The sequence below is a fragment of the Octopus bimaculoides genome, chromosome 24 (assembly GCF_046866305.1).
Source record: "Octopus bimaculoides isolate indiv1 chromosome 24, ASM4686630v1, whole genome shotgun sequence".
Lineage (NCBI taxonomy): Eukaryota > Metazoa > Mollusca > Cephalopoda > Octopoda > Octopodidae > Octopus > Octopus bimaculoides.
Window position 1 is genome coordinate 16,631,839 of NC_142951.1, and position 19,497 is coordinate 16,651,335.

The following is a 19,497-nucleotide window of genomic DNA, read 5'->3' on the forward strand; positions in this document are numbered from 1 at the left end:
TTAGTATGTGTATGCGCATGCATGTGTATGCGCATGCATGTGCATGTGTGTGTGTGTGTATATATATATATATATAATTTTATTTATTAAAACTGAAAATGTCTCTGTGTGTGTGTATGTGTGTATAGGTATGGCTCACCGATTTTGCTTAAACTTCACACGCACATTGCTTCTGTGTCTGGGGAGGTTTAAGTATAAATTGATTTAGAAAAATGTTCAGGTAAATGGTGTGAGGAATAACATTTGGGCATGGTTAAATAGTGCACGTAATTATTTTAAGCTTCTGAGGGAAATAACCCATTTCGCTCCTTCGTAAATTATTTGGTAAAAATGAAATTGAATATACTTATTTCTTAGTATTTGAGCTATTTCAGTTATTTTCTCAATTTACCCAGTACAAGGCTTAAACAAGTTAATAGTATTCTCCTAAACAATAGATCCACTTATTTCGGTTAGCGACTTATTCACGAATATACCAACACTAGCGCTGCTGAGGGTAATATTCTTTGGGAACGCACAAAAGCTTTTTTTACAGTTAATTACTTTGAATTGTTATTATCTCATATCTAATTAGCCTGTTATTACATAGCATGTATCACGATTTTAGTATACCTACCTTATTAGTATTTCCTCCTAAAATCTATATACTCTGGAAACATATTAAAGCCCTTTTCGGGGCTACTTTATTTGAATTCTTACTATAGGGTAATTAATTTCATGGTATTATATAACTGACTTCAAAATTTGGGTATTCATAACTTATTGGGAATTCCTAAAAACAAGATCCTTTGTAAACCAGTTTGGTATTCTCAATAAATACCCAAAAACCGTTTTAAGGGCTACATACTTTGTATTGTTGTTACTGGATAAGCGAAACAATTATGAGAATGGAACCAAGGGATAAGTCAGCTTTCCTGGGAATTACCGGGCATGTCATCTGGTATATGTATATATATATATATATATATATATATATATATATATATATATATATATATATACAAGGATATATTGTTGCTTATTTTGATTTTTGATCACCTTATTTTTGGAATCGTTTGGATAATAACATACTTAATTCTGGTGCCTAAACTTAAGTACCACATTCACCTTGAATCTAAATTTATATATATTTGTGTGGGTGACACGTAAAAGTACCCACTACACTCTCTGAGTGGTTGGCGTTAGGAAGGGCATCCAGCAGTAGAAACTCTGCCAAATTAGATTGGAGCCTGGTGTTGCCATCCGGTTTCACCAGTCCTCAGTCAAATCGTCCAACCCATGCTAGCATGGAAAGCGGACGTTAAACGATGATGATGATGATGATATATATATATACATATATCCACCTATATATATGGATATAGATATAGATGTGTGTGTGTGTGTGTGTGTGTGTGTGTGTGTGTGTGTGTGTGTGCATATGCTTTCGGTGCAAATAGTTTTGTTATACAATGCCGTATTTTACAATCCTGTAAATAATAATAATGGTATTTTTATATAAGCTTAAAGTTTATGGCGTTCACCATAAGCTTATATAAAAATACCATTATTATTTACAGGATTCTAAAATATGGCACCATATAACAAAGCCATTTACACCGAATGCATATATATATATATATATGTGCTTATTATAGCCTCAGGCTGACCAAAATCTTGTGAGTGAATTTCGTACTCAGAAACTGAAAGAAGACTGTCGTATATATGTGTATATTTGTGTATGTGTGCCTGTGTTTTGTGTTTGTACCCCCACCATTGCTTGACAACTGATGTTGCTGTGCTTACATTCCTGTAACTTAGCGGTTTGGTAAAAGACACTGACAGAATGAGTACTAGGCTTGCAAAGAATAAATCCTGTGGTTGATTTCTTTGACCAACAGTGGTGCTCCAGCATGGCTGCAGTCACATGACTGAAACAAGTAAAGCAATAAAAATCTATGCCACTTTAATCCCGAGCAAGGCCGGGTATCTCTGCTAGTATATATATATAGTATATATATATATATGTTTTAATTTTTTTTATATATATATATATATATATATATATATATATATATATATATATATATATATATATATATATATATATATATATATATATATATATATATATATATATATATATATATATATATATATATATATAGGTGTAGGCATGGCTGTGTGGTAAGAAGCTTGTTTCCTGACCACATGGTTCCCAGTTCAGTTCCACTGCATGGCACTTTGAACAACTGTCTTCTACTACAGTCTCGGACTGACCAAAGCCTTGTGAGTGGATTTGGTAGATAGAAACTGAAAGCCCATCATATATATATATACATATATATATATATATATTTATATAAAGGGCATTATTACAGAAAAATAATAACGCCACACAGTGGACTTCTCAAAATAACCACATTTAGTACCTAATGCGAGGAAAAAACAACCAACAGAAGATGACCAACTTTCTTTTAAAATAAACTTAATTGTGTATCGACCGATTTCGCGATTACTAGAATGAATCTAGATTTCGTTCATCAGCACAATATTGTTCCAAAAATATATATAAACAAACAGAATTCTCACCTCATCAAAACCGAACAACTACGTATCCGACAGAGTAAAGGGAATGAAGTTTATCTGTATATATTTTCATCAAAGAAGCGGAAAATACTTCTGAGTTGTTTCTGGGTACCCATGTGGAGACAGGAATAAAAAATTCAACATTGAATGTATTCCGTGTATATATTTGATAAATAAATTCAAAAAAGGATAAAACTCTTTTACAAGAATTTTATCAAGAAGCCAGTGTGTAAAAAAATTCATAAGGGAAATGTCTATTCCCAAGAATATAATTATTTGTTTATATTTATATAAAGGGCATTATTACAGAAAAATAATAACACCACACATTCTTGGGAATAGACATTTCCCTTATGAATTTTTTTACACACTGGCTTCTTGATAAAATTCTTGTAAAAGAGTTTTATCCTTTTTTGAATTTATTTATATATATATATATGTATATATGTATGTATGTATGTATATATCTATGTGCATGTGTCTTTGTGTCTATATTTGTCTCCCAACCATCGCTTGACAATCGATGTTGGTGTGTTTATATCCTCATAACTAGCAGTTGGGCAAAAGAAACTGATAGAATATGTACTGGGCTTATAAAGAATAAGTCCTGGGGTTGATTTCTTTGACTAAAACCCTTTAAAGCAATTCTCCAGCATGGCTGCGGTTAAATGACTGAAACAAGTAAAAGAATAAAATACATATCCTAGGTGTGTGTGTTTTTGTTGACATTCATTGACAACATTGTTGATAAGTTTACGTTCCCCTAACTTAGCAGTTCAGCACAACCAACTGATAGAAAGAATTTTGAAATACAAGTACTGGGGTGGATTTGTTTGATTTGATTTCTTCAAGACAGTGCCCCAGCATGGTCACCATCTCATGATGAAACAAGTAAAGGATAAAAAATATATATACACACTCATACAGACAATTCATTTACGATATTAATTCATAGTTTATATTTATACTTCTTACCAACACTAATATTATACACAAACCTGCATATATATATATATATATATATATATATATATATATATATATATATATATATATATATATAGAAAGATAGATAGATATCTAAATATATATATGATGGATCCTTTCAGTGAAGATGATGTATGATTCTTTAGCTTTTTTGTCGAACAACCTTCACAAATGTTTTGCTCATGTGAGTAAATGTATGTGGTGTACATTAGCTCACTCCCTCCATCAAATAAACATTGCTTGAACAGGTGCATGGTGTACCACGTATGGCACTTTAAACAAGTGTCTTATGCTATAGCTTCAGGCCAACCAAAGCCTTGTGATTGAATTTGAATTTGATAGGCGGAAGTTCTGGTTGTGTGTTGGAAGATAGGGAATATATGAATATATATGTATGTATGTATGTGTGTGTGTGTATGCATGTATAAAATTCTTCTTTATCAAATTATAATCTTACATACCTTTCTCAACATAGAAATTTTCTGTGATACAGTTTAGGTAAAGATAATTTTTTTTCTTAGACCAACTCTTTCAATACGTCTATATGCTTCCATAGCAGATTGCATAGTGTTGTATAAAGTATCTGTCTGCACTGAATGAATGAATAAAAATTATAGATCGTATGATAATAGTCAACACACTTACCTTTTCAGTGTAAATTTCACGGTCCAATTCATGTGAAAAGTGTTCACAACAGAACTTTCTACTTTCATTATATAATTGCATATTAATATGCTCATACACACACACACACACACACACACACATACGCGTGTATACGTGCCCACACGTTTACATATACAGTAGACTTCAATTTCTCTTGACAAATTCACTCACAAGGTTTTGGTTGACCCAGGACTATAGTAGAAGATACTTGCCCAAAATGTCATGCAGTAGAACTGAACCCAAAATCACGACCTTTTGAAGCAAACTTCCTTACTACACAGCTTTGTCCATGCCCCTAAATCACTATACCGATGGTGCCACATAAAAAGCACCCAGAACACTCTGTGAAGTGGTTGGCATTAGGAAGGGCATCCAGGCTTAGAAACCAAGCCAAAATAGACTATGGAAACTGGTGCCGCTCTCCAGCTTACCAGTTCCAGTCAAGCCATCCAACCCATACCAGCATGGAAAACAGACATTAAATGATGATGATGATGATGATGAGATAATGCTAGGCAATTTCCCCCAATCATTGTAGGCACAAGTGTGGCTGTGTGGTTAAGTCCCACTGTACAGCACTTTAGGCAAATACCTTCTAAAGGGTGGCCTAAAACTAACAAAGAGGTCTAAAAGTTGAATAAATTTGTTTTAATTACATTTTTTTATTTGTAATACACAAAATGTGACTTTTCACTCCTAATGTACATATACTACCTGTGTGGATGTGTGTGTGTGTGTGTGTGTATATATATATATATATATATATATATATATATATATATATATATACATATATATGTATTGTATGTGGTGCTAAGTTATCGTAAATTTAAAACAGCATAAATGAATTATTAACACTTTTGTGACTTTTGGGTCACCCTGTACTATAGGCTTAGGATAACCAAAACCCTGCAAATGAATTTGGTAAGCAGGAACTGAATGAACCCCATTGTACATATGTGTATGTAGGTATGTATGTATGTGTTTGTGTGTAGATATCATGTAATGGTTGTAAATGATCATAATCATCAAAATGAGGTTGTTCCTTTCCAATTGTCTGTAAAAAACATGCCTGGCAATGAGGAAATATTGCCTCGCTTAGAAATAGGTGAGTGTGGGTGACAGGAAAGGCATCTGACCATAGAAAATCTCCCTCTTAAGTTGCAGCTGGCCCATAGAAACATGAAAAAGTAGAAATTAAAACAATGTTTGTTTGTTTGTTTGTTTGTTTTTTGAGGGGATTTTTATATGTCCACTTGATATTGTGGTTGATGTTAGGAAGGTCATCTAGTTGTAAAAATAGACAATGACATACCAAAAAAGACAGTGAAGCCTGGTGCAGTCTTCTGGCTAGCCAGCTACAGTCTAACTGTCCAACCCATGCCAGCATGGAAAATGGATGTTAAATGATGATGATGATTATGTCTGTTACTAATTGCAAATAATTTTCTATTGACATCTTCATTGTCGTTTTTGAGTGTACCAAGTTATTTTTTATTATGTAATAAACTAATCATAGAAGATAGGTACAAACATGGCTGTATGGTAAGAAGTTTACTTCACAACCACATGGTTCTAGGTTCAATCCTCCTGTGTGGCACCCAAGGCCACGTGGGTTCAGTCCCACTGTACAGTACTTTAGGCAAATACCTTCTACAGGGTGGCCCAAAAATCACAAAGGGGTTTAAAAGTTGAATAAATTAGTTTTAATTACATTTTTTTATTTGTAATTCACAAAATGACTCCTAATGTACATATTTTTCACTATAACACTGAGCCAACCAAAACCTTGTGAGTTGATTTGGTAGATGGAAACTGAGAGAAGCCCATAGTGTGTGAGTGTGTGTATCTGAGTGAGTGACTGTCTCTCTTTGTCTTGATATCACATGGTGGTTATAAACAAATGTTCCTGTAATGCAAGCAGTATTCTCCCTTCATCTTCTTTGAAAACACATCTGGTTGTGTTTAACAATCATAGATAAGTGCAAGCAAGGCTGTGTGGTAAGAGGTTTGCTTCTCAACCACAAAAAGATGAGGGCTGGTGACAGGAGGGGAATCTGGCTGTAAAAAAGTTCACGTGAACAAAATTCTGTCCAACCCATACAAGCAAGGAAAAGTGGACATTAAAATGATGATGATGATTATCTTTTACTTGTTTCAGTCATTTGACCACGACCATGCTGGGGCACTGCCTTGAAGGGTTTTAGTCCAACAAATCAACCCTGGGGTTTATTTTTTTAAGCCTAGTACTTATTCTATCAGTTTCTTTTGCCAAACTCCTAAGTTACAGGGATGTAAACCCACCAACATTGGTTGTCAAGTGATGGTGAGAGGATAAACACAAAGACACAAATATATATATATATATATATATATATATACATTATTATATGTATCTATTTTCTCCTAGTTAATAAATAACTCGGACAAAATAAATTACGTAGCAACCTTCTCCAACTACAGTTCTCATATTCGGTTAAAATGTCTTACGTTTAAGCTGGTTCCCATGCATTTCCCTGAAGAGAAGATTACATTCTTAACAACATCACCGATTCCTATGGAAGGTATAATTTGTAATCTACGAAACATATGTTTGGAAATAAAAGTATGCAGTTTACATATGCGTTTTACTCCATTCACTAAATTTTTATATATATATATATATATAGGTGCAGCATGGCTGTGTGGTAAGAAGCTTGCTTCCCAACCACATGGTTCCAGGTTCAGTCCCACTGCATAGCACCTTGAGCCAGTGCCTTCTACAATGGCTTTAGGCTGACCAAAATCTTGTGAGTAGATTTGGTAGAGGGAAACTGAAAGAAGCCAATTGTGTGTGTGTGTGTGTGTGTTTGTCCTCCCACCATTGCTTGACAACCAATGTTGGTGTGTTTACATTCACATAACAGTGTTTCAGCAAAAGAGCGAGAATAAATACTAGGCTTACAAAGCCTAGTATTTATACTAGGCTTACAAAGCCTAGTGTTTATACTAGGCTGAGGTCAATTTGTTCAACTAAAGGCGGTGCCCCAGCATGGCCGAAGTCAAATGACTGAAACAAGTAGAATAAAATATAATTTGAGCTCATCCAAGCAACCATATACACTACCATCAAGTGACCTACTTGAACTGTCGGATAATATCAGAGACTTGAGTGTAACTGTCAACAGCAACCTTAGGTGAAATGTGCACATCAACAAAAAAGACGATGTTGCTCACAGAATGTGCTCATGGATCCTCAGAACTTTCCAATCTAGGGATCATGAAACCATCATCCTTCTCCACACTTGCTAGGCCCCACCTCGAATACTGCTTCCCATTGTGGTCCCCCTAGAAAAAACAGGACATAATGAGGATTGAAGTGCCTCAAAGATCAATCATCAAAAAAATAAACGGCAAGATGGGACTTGATTATTGAGCTTGACTTAAATAGCTGCGGTTCTATTCTCTGCAATGCCACCATGAGCGATACATTATTTGCACCATGTGGAAAATATTCCACCAATATTATCCAAATGATATCGGTATTATATTTACACTTCACCCAAGAGTAGGCCCCTGTGCAATGTGTCCTCTACAAAGGTTGAGATCACATCACATAAGAACATTGTGATACAATTTCTTCACTGCAAGTTGTCCTACACTTTTCAATGTTATCCCAAAAGAAATTAAAGTAGAAAAAACTCCATAACTTTCAAACGGTACCTCAACAAATTTCTCCAGGAAATACCAGAAAAACCACCTACATCTGGATACATCTCAACTAACAACAACTCTCTGCTTGAGTGGTCCATGGTGTCCTGATATAATTAACTAAAAGACTTTTCCAGGTGGTGCCATTGAGTTAGTCATGGCCTGGGCCAATAATGACCGAAATCAATCTAAGTTATCCAAGATAAATTTTTGCAGCTAATTTGCCGGTTCGAGAACATTATTGTATAAAATTTATTTATGAGGGTAGAAAATGTTTTCAAACTGGCAAATTAGCTGCAAAAATTTATTAACTGCAGAATTATTTCCGGATTTAGCACGCCAGATTGAAGACATTTGAAAGGATACACTGAATGTAATTTGTAGAACTCTACACGTGCTCCCTTTCGGGTGGACGTCCTGTGTCTAGTTCTGGAAATTACATCGCGAATCGACAGACTACGCTGACGATCCTGCAGATATTTACTTATGTAAATTTTAACAGGTGAAACCATGGTACGTAGGTTAATCGTTTTTTTTATTTAGTATTTTTTCATTTGTCTTGCCCTTTTACAGTCTGTTGTGTCGCTGAATTTTTACTGAGAACATATAATTTTTTTCGTGGTTAGATGATTCGGCATCTATTTCTAGCATATAGGAGTCCACTTTTACTAGTCATTCCTCTTATATATATATATATATATATATATATATATATATATATATATATATATATATACGTGACAGGTTTCTTTCAGTTTCTATCTACCAAATTAACTCACAATGCTTTGGTCAGCCCAAGGCTATAGTTGAAAACACTTGTCCAAGATGCCACACTGTATGATTGAACCTGGAATCATGTGGTTTGGAAGCAAACTTCTTATCACACAGCCATGCCTATGACATGCACAATATTCTTCTAAGCAAAAATGACTGTTTTCATTTATAAAAACTAAGTCTATCTTGCAATAATGCCAACTTTCAATCTGACAAGTAAATACACAACAGGTATTTGAATATGCAAGCCCATTTTTAGGGATATATTTTCTGTGCATTTATTACTGGACTGGACATTTAACTGAGAAAATTTTTAACAGAACAGAGTTATAATTACAATACTGAAGTTGTCTCCCTTGATTTTTGTAAATTTTAACAAGATTTTTCTATCTTGGGAGGATCTGAAGTTAACTCGAAGTAGAGAAGGCATGTCATTGAAGAGGTCATGAATACAATGAAAGGAATTTGATAAGCATAACTGATTGACTGATTAATTGAATAATTAATCAAAGAATAGATTAGTTAACCAAGTGATGAATAATAAAGAAGTGTGCACTTCTTGTTATTGGCATAATGACTCATCCAAGACACAAAAAAATCTGTTTCAATACGGGAGCTCACAGCAAGGAATATTATAAATCAAATAAAGTGATGAGCTGGTAGAATCATTAGCATGCCAAGCAAAATGCTTAGCGGCATTTCATCCAACTTTGTGTTCTGAGTTCAAATCCTGCCAAAGTCGACTTTGCCTGTCATCCTTTCAGGGGCAATAAAATAAGTACCTGTCGAGGACCAGGATTGATGTAATCGACTTACACATGCCGCAAAATTGCTGGCTTGATGCCAAAATTTGAAATCAGTATTCAAACCAAATACAAATTATTTAAACTTCTTACTTTACCACATCAAGTATACAGCGCCCACTTTACAATTTACTATTTTATAGAATTGTATAGTACTGTTTCTGAATTTCATCTTCTTGAGGCTAATATAAATAGCAATAAATGTAGTCAAATGAATGCAATTTTTCTGAATGCTAAAATTTGATTTACCCTGAATCATAGCTCTCATTATATTGGTGGACTCCTTAATCTGTCTTAAATTAGTTTTAACTATCTCACTAATACTGGTGTCATGAAAAAGTATATCCAATACACTTGAGTGGATCTGGTTAGATGGAAACTAAGGAAATACAATCTGTGTGTGTGTGTGTGTGTGTGTGTGTGTGTGTGTGTGTGTGTGTGTGTGTGTGTGTGTGTGTGTGTGTGTGTATCCTTGTCTTGATATCACATCTTAGTTGTAAACAACTGTTGCTCATTCCCAATCCTCCTTGGAAAATATGTTTGGCCATGGGGAAATATTACCTTGCTTAGAAAAAGGCAAGGTTGGCGACAGGAAAGGCAGCAAGCTGTAGAAAAACTGTTTCAATGAATTTGGAAGCATGAGAAAATGGAGGTTAATACAATGATGATGATGGTTTCTTAAATATAATGTTATTGCTGTAAAATATGTCATTGGTTTTTAGCAGTCAATTGTAGCAGAGTATTAATTACATTCATATGACTAGCAAGCACAGGCATAGCTGCGTGGTAGGAAGTTTGCTTCCCAACTACATGGTTGTAGGTTCAGAGATACACACACACACATTCATATATATATATATATATATATATATATATATATATATATAATGGCTTTCTTTCAGTTTCCATCTCCCAAATTCACTTAAATGGCATTTGCTTGTCTCAGTGCTATAGTAAAAGACACTTGTCCAAGTGTTCAGTGGAACTGAACCCGAAACCACGTTGTTGACAAGCGAGCTTCTTAACCACAGCTGGCACCAATCAATAAAAGAGAAAGTAAGAATTTGTGAAACTGAAAGACATAGGGTTATGTAAGGGAAGTAACTCTAACAATGCTGTTACATAAGACCTATAAGGAAAGAATTTATAAAATGTGAAGCAAACCAACAGGTTAACCAGCAGGTGAAGACCGTCACCAGAATCGATGAACCATCAATTTTTTGTTATTAATACTAACTATTCCTTTATAAATTTTTTTTTAAAAGTGGTAATTGAGCCAATTTCAATGACAGGTAATTAAAAGAAATAGAGTATCTAAAAGAGAAATTTTCATGCGCGCGCGTGCACACACACACACACACACACAAGACGTTTAAATAGCTGCAGAATTGAAAAACTTTATATTTTCTACTTGTTACAGTGGATTGGACTGTAGTCATGCTAGGGCACTGCTTTGAAGGATTTTAGACAAACAAATCAACCCCACTACTTATTTTTAAAGCCCAATACATATTCTATTGGTCACTCTTTTGCCGAACTGCTAGGTTATGGAGGTGTAAACAAACCAACACCAGTTATCAAGCAGTGGTAGGAAACAAACACAAACACACATACATACTATATTATATATACACATGCTTCTGAACAAAGTTTTAGTTGGGTACAGAGCAGCACAGAGCCTGGGTTTCATCCCCCACATATATACTTTCCCATTGGGAATGTTTAAATGTTTTGGTTTTTTCAAATAAATAGCATTTCATGTTTGAAGAAACTGTAAGGTATTACTCAAGCACTCAACTCTGAGTCCAATGCATCTTATAATGGAAACAGCTGTAAGCTAATGAAGCTCATAAGATAATCAGTTATTTCTTGGTCATCTCTTTTCATTATTTATATATATATATATATATATATATGTATATATATATATATATATATATATATACACATTCCTTTATTCTTTTACTTGTTTCAGGCATTTGACTGTGGCCATGCTGGAGCAGCACCTTTAGTTGAACAAATCGACCCCAGGACTTATTCTAGTAAGCCTAGTACTTATTCTCTCAGTCTCTTTTGCCAAACTGCTAACGTACAGGGACGTAAACACACCAACATCAGTTGTTAAGCGATGGTGGTGGGGAATAAACACAGACACACACACACACACATATATATACAATGGGCTTCTTTCAGTTTCAGTCTACCAAATCCACTCACAAGGCTTTGGTCAGCCTGAGGCTATAGTAGCAGACACTGGCCCAAGGTACCAAGCAATGGGACTGAAGCCAGAACCATGCGGTTGGGAAGCAAGTTTCTTAGCACACAGCAATGCTGTGCCTGCTCTGCTCGACATGTCATATTCTCTCTCTTTCCTTTCAAATGGGTTGGATGGTGTGATCAGAGCTGGTAAACTAGGGAGCTGTACCAGACTCCAATCTGATTTGGTATGGTTTGTACTGCTGGGTGACTTTCCTAACACTGACCACTTTACAGAGTAAGCTAGGGGCTTTACGTGGCACCACACAGGCGCTTTTACGTGGCACCACATGGGTACTTTTACATGGCATGCATGGGTGCTCATATGTGGCATGCACAAGTGCTTTTATGTGCCAAACACAGGCGTTTTTACATGGTGCCACATGGGTGCTTTTATGTAACACTGCATGGGCACTTTTATGTGGAAATGCCCAGATGCTTTTATGTGATGCTCTAAAAAAAATATACAAAGAGGGCAACATTAACTCGACTTTATATCTATGACAAAAAAATGTAAATTTTATACATTCATAATTGCAAGGAAATAAATTTTTCATTTTACCAGTATATGGACACAGTCAATGTTTGATATGTATTTCTTATCAGATATCCTATCTAATAAATCAATCAATCACTACACTACTACCAAACCACAGATATCATCTTCATCATCATCTTTTAGTGTCCTTCTTCCATACTGGCATGAATTGGACAGTTCGACAAGATTCAACAGGGCCAAGGACTGCATTGTCATCATTTAATGCCCATGCATGGGTTGGACAGCTTGACAAGATTCAACCGGTCCAAGAGTTGCATTGTACTTCACTGTCTACTTTGGCATTGAGAAGGTGCATGGCTAAGGAGTTACAGTTTTCGGCTCAAGATCATAAAGCCATGAGTTCAATACCTGATGGTACATTGCATCTCTGAGCAAGACACTTTATTTCATGTTACTCCAGTCTACTCAGCTGACAAAAATGGGATGTGCTTTTAATTGAAAGGACTAGCCTTGTCACATTCTATGTTTCACTGAATCTCCCTGAGAATAATGTGAAGGATATGCATGTTTGTGGAGTACTAAGCCACTTGCATGTTAATTTCACAAACAGGCTATTCCATTGATTGGATCAACTGGAACCATTGTCGTGCCAGTACTCTGGCATTGTTTCTATGGTTGATGCTGCTCCTGAGTAACTTTCTTTTTAATCATCATCATCATTTAACATCTGTATTCCATGTTGGCATGGATTGAATGGTTTGACAAAAGCTAGGCAGCTGAGAGCTGCCTTAGCTCCATGTCTGTTTTGGCATGGTTTCTATGGCTGGATGCCCTTCCTAATGCCAACGACTTTACAGAGTTTACTAGGTGCTTTTACACAGCACCAGCATGGATGCATTTATGTGGCACCAGTACAGATGCTTTTTATGTGGTACCAGCACCTACAAGTCTGCAAGGCTAGGAATGCTCAGCTGGAGAAGGATGCAGCAGACAAGACTGTATGCAAGGACAACTTAGCTTAGGGGTTAACTTTAACCCTTTTGACACCAAGCCACTGGTTCTTGTTTTAAAGTGATCTGAATTAAAACCTTTCATTAACCCTTTAGCATTTAAACCAGTCATATCCAGCCCAAATGTTCTACCTGTTTTATATTCAAAATGGTCAGATCTGGCCTCTCACACCTATCTTACAATGTTATTCTCTCTGTGTTCATAGTAACCTCAATGGTGCTGGTGGCACAAAAAAAAAGACCATCCAGTTACACACTGTAAAGTGGTGGGCATTAGGAAGGACATCCCATCATGGAAACAATCACCTCACTGAAATCTCAAAGCTACAAGAGAATGTGTGATGAATTCAAAACAATGTGAATAAACAAACATTACATTTGACAGCATAATTTAACTGCTAAAGGGTTAAATTTCATTTTAATTTATATTCCAAACACCAGCTTAGTATTGACAATGGAATTACACTAAACTCTTTATTCTTTCAAATCTACTGCAACAAGGGCAGAGTATTTCAACAGCGATATGTTAACAAAAGTGTTAATTGAGATTTCAAATTGCAGTTTTCTGAAGGACATGAAGATGTGAGGATGCCTATAACTTACTCCATAATGTCACAAGGAATCTTGTCAACATTAAGTAATTACTCTAAGAACAATATATAATTGCAATTAACAGGATTCCTTAAGTAATCATTCATGGAGATATATACAGGAACATCAATCATTTGACAATTATGCAATGATTATTATTTTCAGAATTAATGTCATGTGTAATTACTGTGGTGTAGTAATTTGTTATTAAGTATTGATTAATCCACTCACCTTCCCTTCTACATATACACCCCACAACAATGTTAACAAAGGAAATCTCAAAGTGGTCATCAAACCTGCTAGAAATAACAGCCAAATTTCCTGAAAAAGCTTCTACATAGTCACTCAACCTGCTAGAAATAACAGTAATATCCCCGCTAACATTACACTCTTCTGTTTAAAAAAATGCATTGGCTAGTGTTAGATAGCATACTGAAGAGAAAAAAAGAGATGGTCATAGCTGGAATCCTTTTGATCATAGATTGGCTCAATCAAAACTGGCCTGGGGTTAAACAACAACAGCTATCAAGTACTTTCATACAGAGCCTGTTTAGTCTTACATTATTCATCTTTATTATTTCACTTGGATTGAGATAAAGAATATAATAGCAATGAAGACAATACTAATACAAATTATAGTTTCTTTACAAAAGCAGGAAGCCTGAGCTATTTTCTTCAAGAACAATAGACAGAATCTGTCATCAGAATGTCAAAAACATTAAAAGATATACTGGAACACGTTTTTTCATACAAAGGCTATTGAATGATAATGTTTAGAAGATGTTATACTGTTTTTCATAATAATAATCCTTTCTATTAAAGGCACAAGACCTGAAATTTGGTGGGAGGGGGCTAGTTAATTACATCGACCCCAGTGTTTCACTGGTACTTAATTTATCAATCCCCAAGAGGATGAAAGGCAAAGTCGACCTTGACGGAATTTGAACTCAGAATGGAGGGATGGGCAAAATACTGCTAAGCATTTTCCCCGGCAGGCTAACGATTCTGCCAGATACTAATAACTTCAACTTTTGGCATAAGGCCATCACTTTTTGAGGGGAGGGAGAAGTCAATTACATTGACCTTAGTGATCAGTTGGTACTTATTTAATCAACCCGAAAGGATGAAAGACAAAGTTGACCTCAGTGGAATTTGAATCCAGAGTGTAAAGACATGAACTGCCACAAAGCATTTGGTCTGGATGCAAATGATTCTGCCAGTCTGCCATCTTTATTTTCATAATGATAATGGTTCCAAATTTTGGCACAAGGCCAGCAGATTTGATGGGGAGGAGTAAGTCGATGTCATCTCTCCCCCAATATTCAACTGGTACTTATTTTACTGACCTTGAAAGATAAAGTTGATCTCAGCAGAATTTAAACTTAGAAGGTAAAGATGGATGAAATACTTATAAACATTTTACTCGGCATGCTAATGATTCTGCCAGCTTGCTACCTTTGCTTTCATAATAATAATAATAATAATAATTATAATCCTTTCTACTGGAGGCACAAAACATGAAAGTTTGGGGGGAGGGGTTAGTCAATTACATCAACCCCAGTATTTGACTGGTATATACTTATTTTATTGACCCTGAAAGGATGAAAGGCAAAGTCAACCTCAATGGAATTTGAGCTCAGAATGTAGACAGACAAAATGCTACTGAGCATTTTGCCTGGCATGATAACAGTTCTGCCAACTCACCACCTGTGTTTTCATAATAATAATAATAATTTCAAATTTTGGTACAAGGCCAGCAATTTCCAGGGAGGGTGTAAGTCAATTACATCGACTCGAGTATTCAATGAACACTTATTTTGATGACCTCAAAAAATTGAAAGTGAAAGTCAACTTTGGTGGAATTGTAACTCAATACACAAGGACAAACAAAATGTCACTAAGCATTTCATCCAGTATGCCAGCAATTCTACCAGCTCCCCACCTTTTTCATAATAAATGATTTCTTTATTTTTAATGATTAACAATGATAATAATGAGTTCAATATATGTAGAGCTGAGGTGTACTGCAACTTGTCGGGAAACAGTAAAAGAGACAGAACGCAGTTGTTGGCACTCCGTCGCTTACAACGTCGAGGCTTCCAGTTGATCCGATCAACGGAACAGCCAGCTCGTGAAATTAACGTGCAAGTGGCTGAGCACCCCACAGACACGTGTACCCTTAACGTAGTTCTCGGGGATATTCAGCATGACACAGTGTGACAAGGCTGACCCTTTGAATTACAGGCACAACAGAAACAGGAAGTAAGAGTGAGAGAAAGTTGTGGTGGAAGAGTACAGCAGGGTTTGCCACCGTCCCCTGCTGGAACCTCGTGGAGCTTTAAGTGTTTTTGCTCAATAAACACTTACAACGCCCGGTCTGGGAATCGAAACCACGATTCTACGACCGCGAGTCTGCTGCCCTAACCACTAGGCCATTGCGCCTCCACCACAGAACACAGTAGCAAGTAAAGAAAGACAGCAATGAAATCCAAAAATGCATGCACAGTACACAATCAAAAGTGACTACCAGAAGGGTCATTAAGAGTAAAAGATGCACAGGTATGTCATGAGGAGTGTTGGCATATTACAGGGAGCATGGAATTTTTCTGAAGGATGCATTGTTCTAATAGCTAACAACTGATGCTAGTAAGTTATTCTGCACTTCAACAATTCCAAATGGGAAAACATGTTTCTGAAAGTCATGGGGGCTGCAATGTTTTTTGTATGTTTTTTGTTTTCCCAATTTATTAACATGTCCATGGGTGGTAGAGATATTGAATTCAGAAAGATGGATAAAGTTGTTATTATTGGAAAGATTATGGATGACATAGTGTAACATGATTTTTGTCCTTGGGTAGTGACTTATTTCCTATTTGCTTACCCCTAGAGAGTATAAAAATGGTTAATACTCCCTTCAAACTTTACTTTTGTTGTTCAAACTCCAAAGAATCCCTCTCAACACATGGCTTTGATGCTCCCCCATTACTCCTGCTCATGATCAGAGACATACATATTGCATGCCACCAGCACGAGTGCCTTTTTGCATGTCACCGGCACGGGCACCTTTTGTGTGTCACCAGCATGGGCGCCTTTTGCATGTTACCACACTTTGGCGTGTCACTGGCATGGGCAGTTTTTGCATGTCACTAGTATGGGCACCTCTCGTGTGTCACCAGCACAGGTGCCTTTTGTTTCTATTCAAGGCTGCGACTTATTCCCAATCAAGCTTTACAGCTACGTGTTTTTCTTTCAGTTAAGTAGTGAACAATGAAATGAAACACATAGCTAGTTTTCAAAATGGCATCCCTAGAGAAAATTTTCTCTCCTTGTCATACATTTTGAATCTTGAGACTTTAACCCTTTGTTACCAACTCGGCTGAAACTGGCTCTGGCTCTGAGTACAAATGGTGTATCAGTTTTGAATTAAAATCTTCTACCAAAGCTTTGTCACAATTTATGTTTCTAACATTAGCTGAATGATAACTAAGTTATTTTACAAAATTCTGAGTTGTATTTGAAAGAAACACAAAGCATCTCAAAATAAATACAGTAACAAAAGGGTTAAGATCATTATGTTCCTAAGTGCTACATAACAAAATTTTAATTAGACTGTACAGTCATTCATAAGTACATAGAACCTATGTTAGTGTGAGATTGGTGAATGCAACACCATAATGGGTGCTAAATAAGGTAAATATTGTAAAGTATAAAAAAATACAAATATGTTTAAAAAGCAGTTTACTACTTTTATAAAACAAAATATTTTCTTTTTTTTTTAATTTGAATTAGAGACGGACATGGCTGTGAGGTTAAGAAATTCACTTCACAACTTTATATGGCACTTTATTTTATCCATCTTAGAGATATGAAAGGCAAAGTTGACCTCAGTAAGAAGTGAAATCAATGTAAAGAGCTAAAACAAATACTGCAAAACATTTTTTCTGACATTCTAACAATTCTGCCAATCCACAATCCGCTACCTTTATGATGGTGATTTCTAACACTAATCTGTGACATGACAATAACAATTTGATATACACACAAAAAAAAAAAAAATTGAATTATTAAAAATCATTTTTCCCCCCTGGTCAGTTTATAGTGAAGTTCTTATGAAATCTTTTTTAATCACAAGAAAATTTATTTTTGTACTATTCAGGGATATAAAAAATATTAACAATAATAAAAAGAAAGAATGACTTACAATTGTTCCACAACTTCTTGGAGTATCGCCCACAGACAGATTTCCAAAACAGTTTGAGCAAGAGCTGAAACTGTGTTCAAGTAAAATTGAATTACTTTTATCTCCAAATATTAATTTTTCAAGACTTTTGAGTTTCTCTAAATAACGAAGAGAAACAAGCTTATTGCTGCTTTGAAAAATATCCAGAAATTCACTTTGAATTCTCTCTTTAATATTATTTAACTGCTGCTGATATTCATCATTTTCTAAACATTTATTATAATATTGGTCACCAAGAGATTTAATCTGAGACTGTAGAAATTCGATTTCCTTTTTCAAACACTCAATATCCTGATTGTATACAGTGTCGAATATTTCAGATTTTTCAAGCTCTAAAGCAATTCGAATGGAGTCTTCTTTTTCAAGAGCAAACAGTTTTTTCAATTGCTTCACCTCTTCATCTTTGTATTTCAAGATTTCATTCAGTTCATTATCTTTTTCTTTGCGAAGCCTTTCAATAACTTGATTCAGTTCAAGCTGCTGGTTTTCCAGCAACATTCCTTCAAGATCCTGTAAGCACTGCCATTTCTCTTTCTCCCAGATTTGTTTTTTCATATGTAACTCCCTAGACTGAGCCAAACGTAATCTCTGGTTCCGTTTTCTTTCAGAGTCAACGGATCTTTGTAATTTTTTAATCGTACTGCACATTTGAGGAAGAATTTCATTATCTAGATACTGTTTTGATTCCAAGCTGAAGGAACTGGTTAAAATGTGCCTACACCCCTCATTCAAGTCAAGATCAGCTAACACTGAATTAGGGCAAACAGACATGTTTGGACTGAGTCTGCTTCTGGGCACTGGTGATAAGCTGTGAACTGACATTGTCGCTTGAACTTTGACAATTGTAGCACAATTGCTTTCATCACTAAAAAGAGAAAAATAGAATAAGGAATGAAACTAAAGTTACAATACATACACACATATATCATTCATCATCATCATCTGTTTTCCATGCTGGCATGGGTTGGACGATTTGACCAGGGCTGGCAAGCTGGAAGGCTGCACCAGACTCCAGCTTGATTTGGGATGGTTTCTACCTTCCAAACACCAACCACTCAGAGTGTAATGGGTGCTTTTATGTGCCACTTGCATGGGTGCGATTTGCGTGACTCTGGTATCTGCCATGACTGTGATTTTGCTTCACAAGCACAACAATGCCAAAGGTCTTGGTCATTGCCTCTGTGAGGCCCATCACTTGAAAGGAGCTCAGCTACTTAACCTCCATGAGGCTCAACACTCAAAAGGTGCTTCAAAAGTCTTGGTCATTGCCTCTGTGAGGCTCAACACTCGAAAGAAGTTCAGTCACTTTGCCTCTGTGAGGCCCAATGCTTGAAAGGTGCTTTTACGTGCCACTGGCACAGGTGCCAGTTACATTACACTAACATCAGTCATGCCTACGATTTCACTTGGCTT

General features: G+C 35.8%; 1 protein-coding gene across 1 annotated transcript in view; it reads right to left on the minus strand.

The window, feature by feature from the left end:
- The window catches only part of LOC106877382 (uncharacterized), a 900,394-nt gene that overhangs the window by 838,870 nt on the left and 42,027 nt on the right, over window positions 1–19,497 (minus strand). Inside the window, exon 2 of the mRNA XM_089341355.1 lies at window positions 18,046–18,949. Within this exon, the coding sequence (XP_089197481.1) occupies window positions 18,046–18,906 (861 nt within the window). The 5' untranslated portion in view covers window positions 18,907–18,949. The remainder of the gene's footprint in view (window positions 1–18,045; window positions 18,950–19,497) is intronic.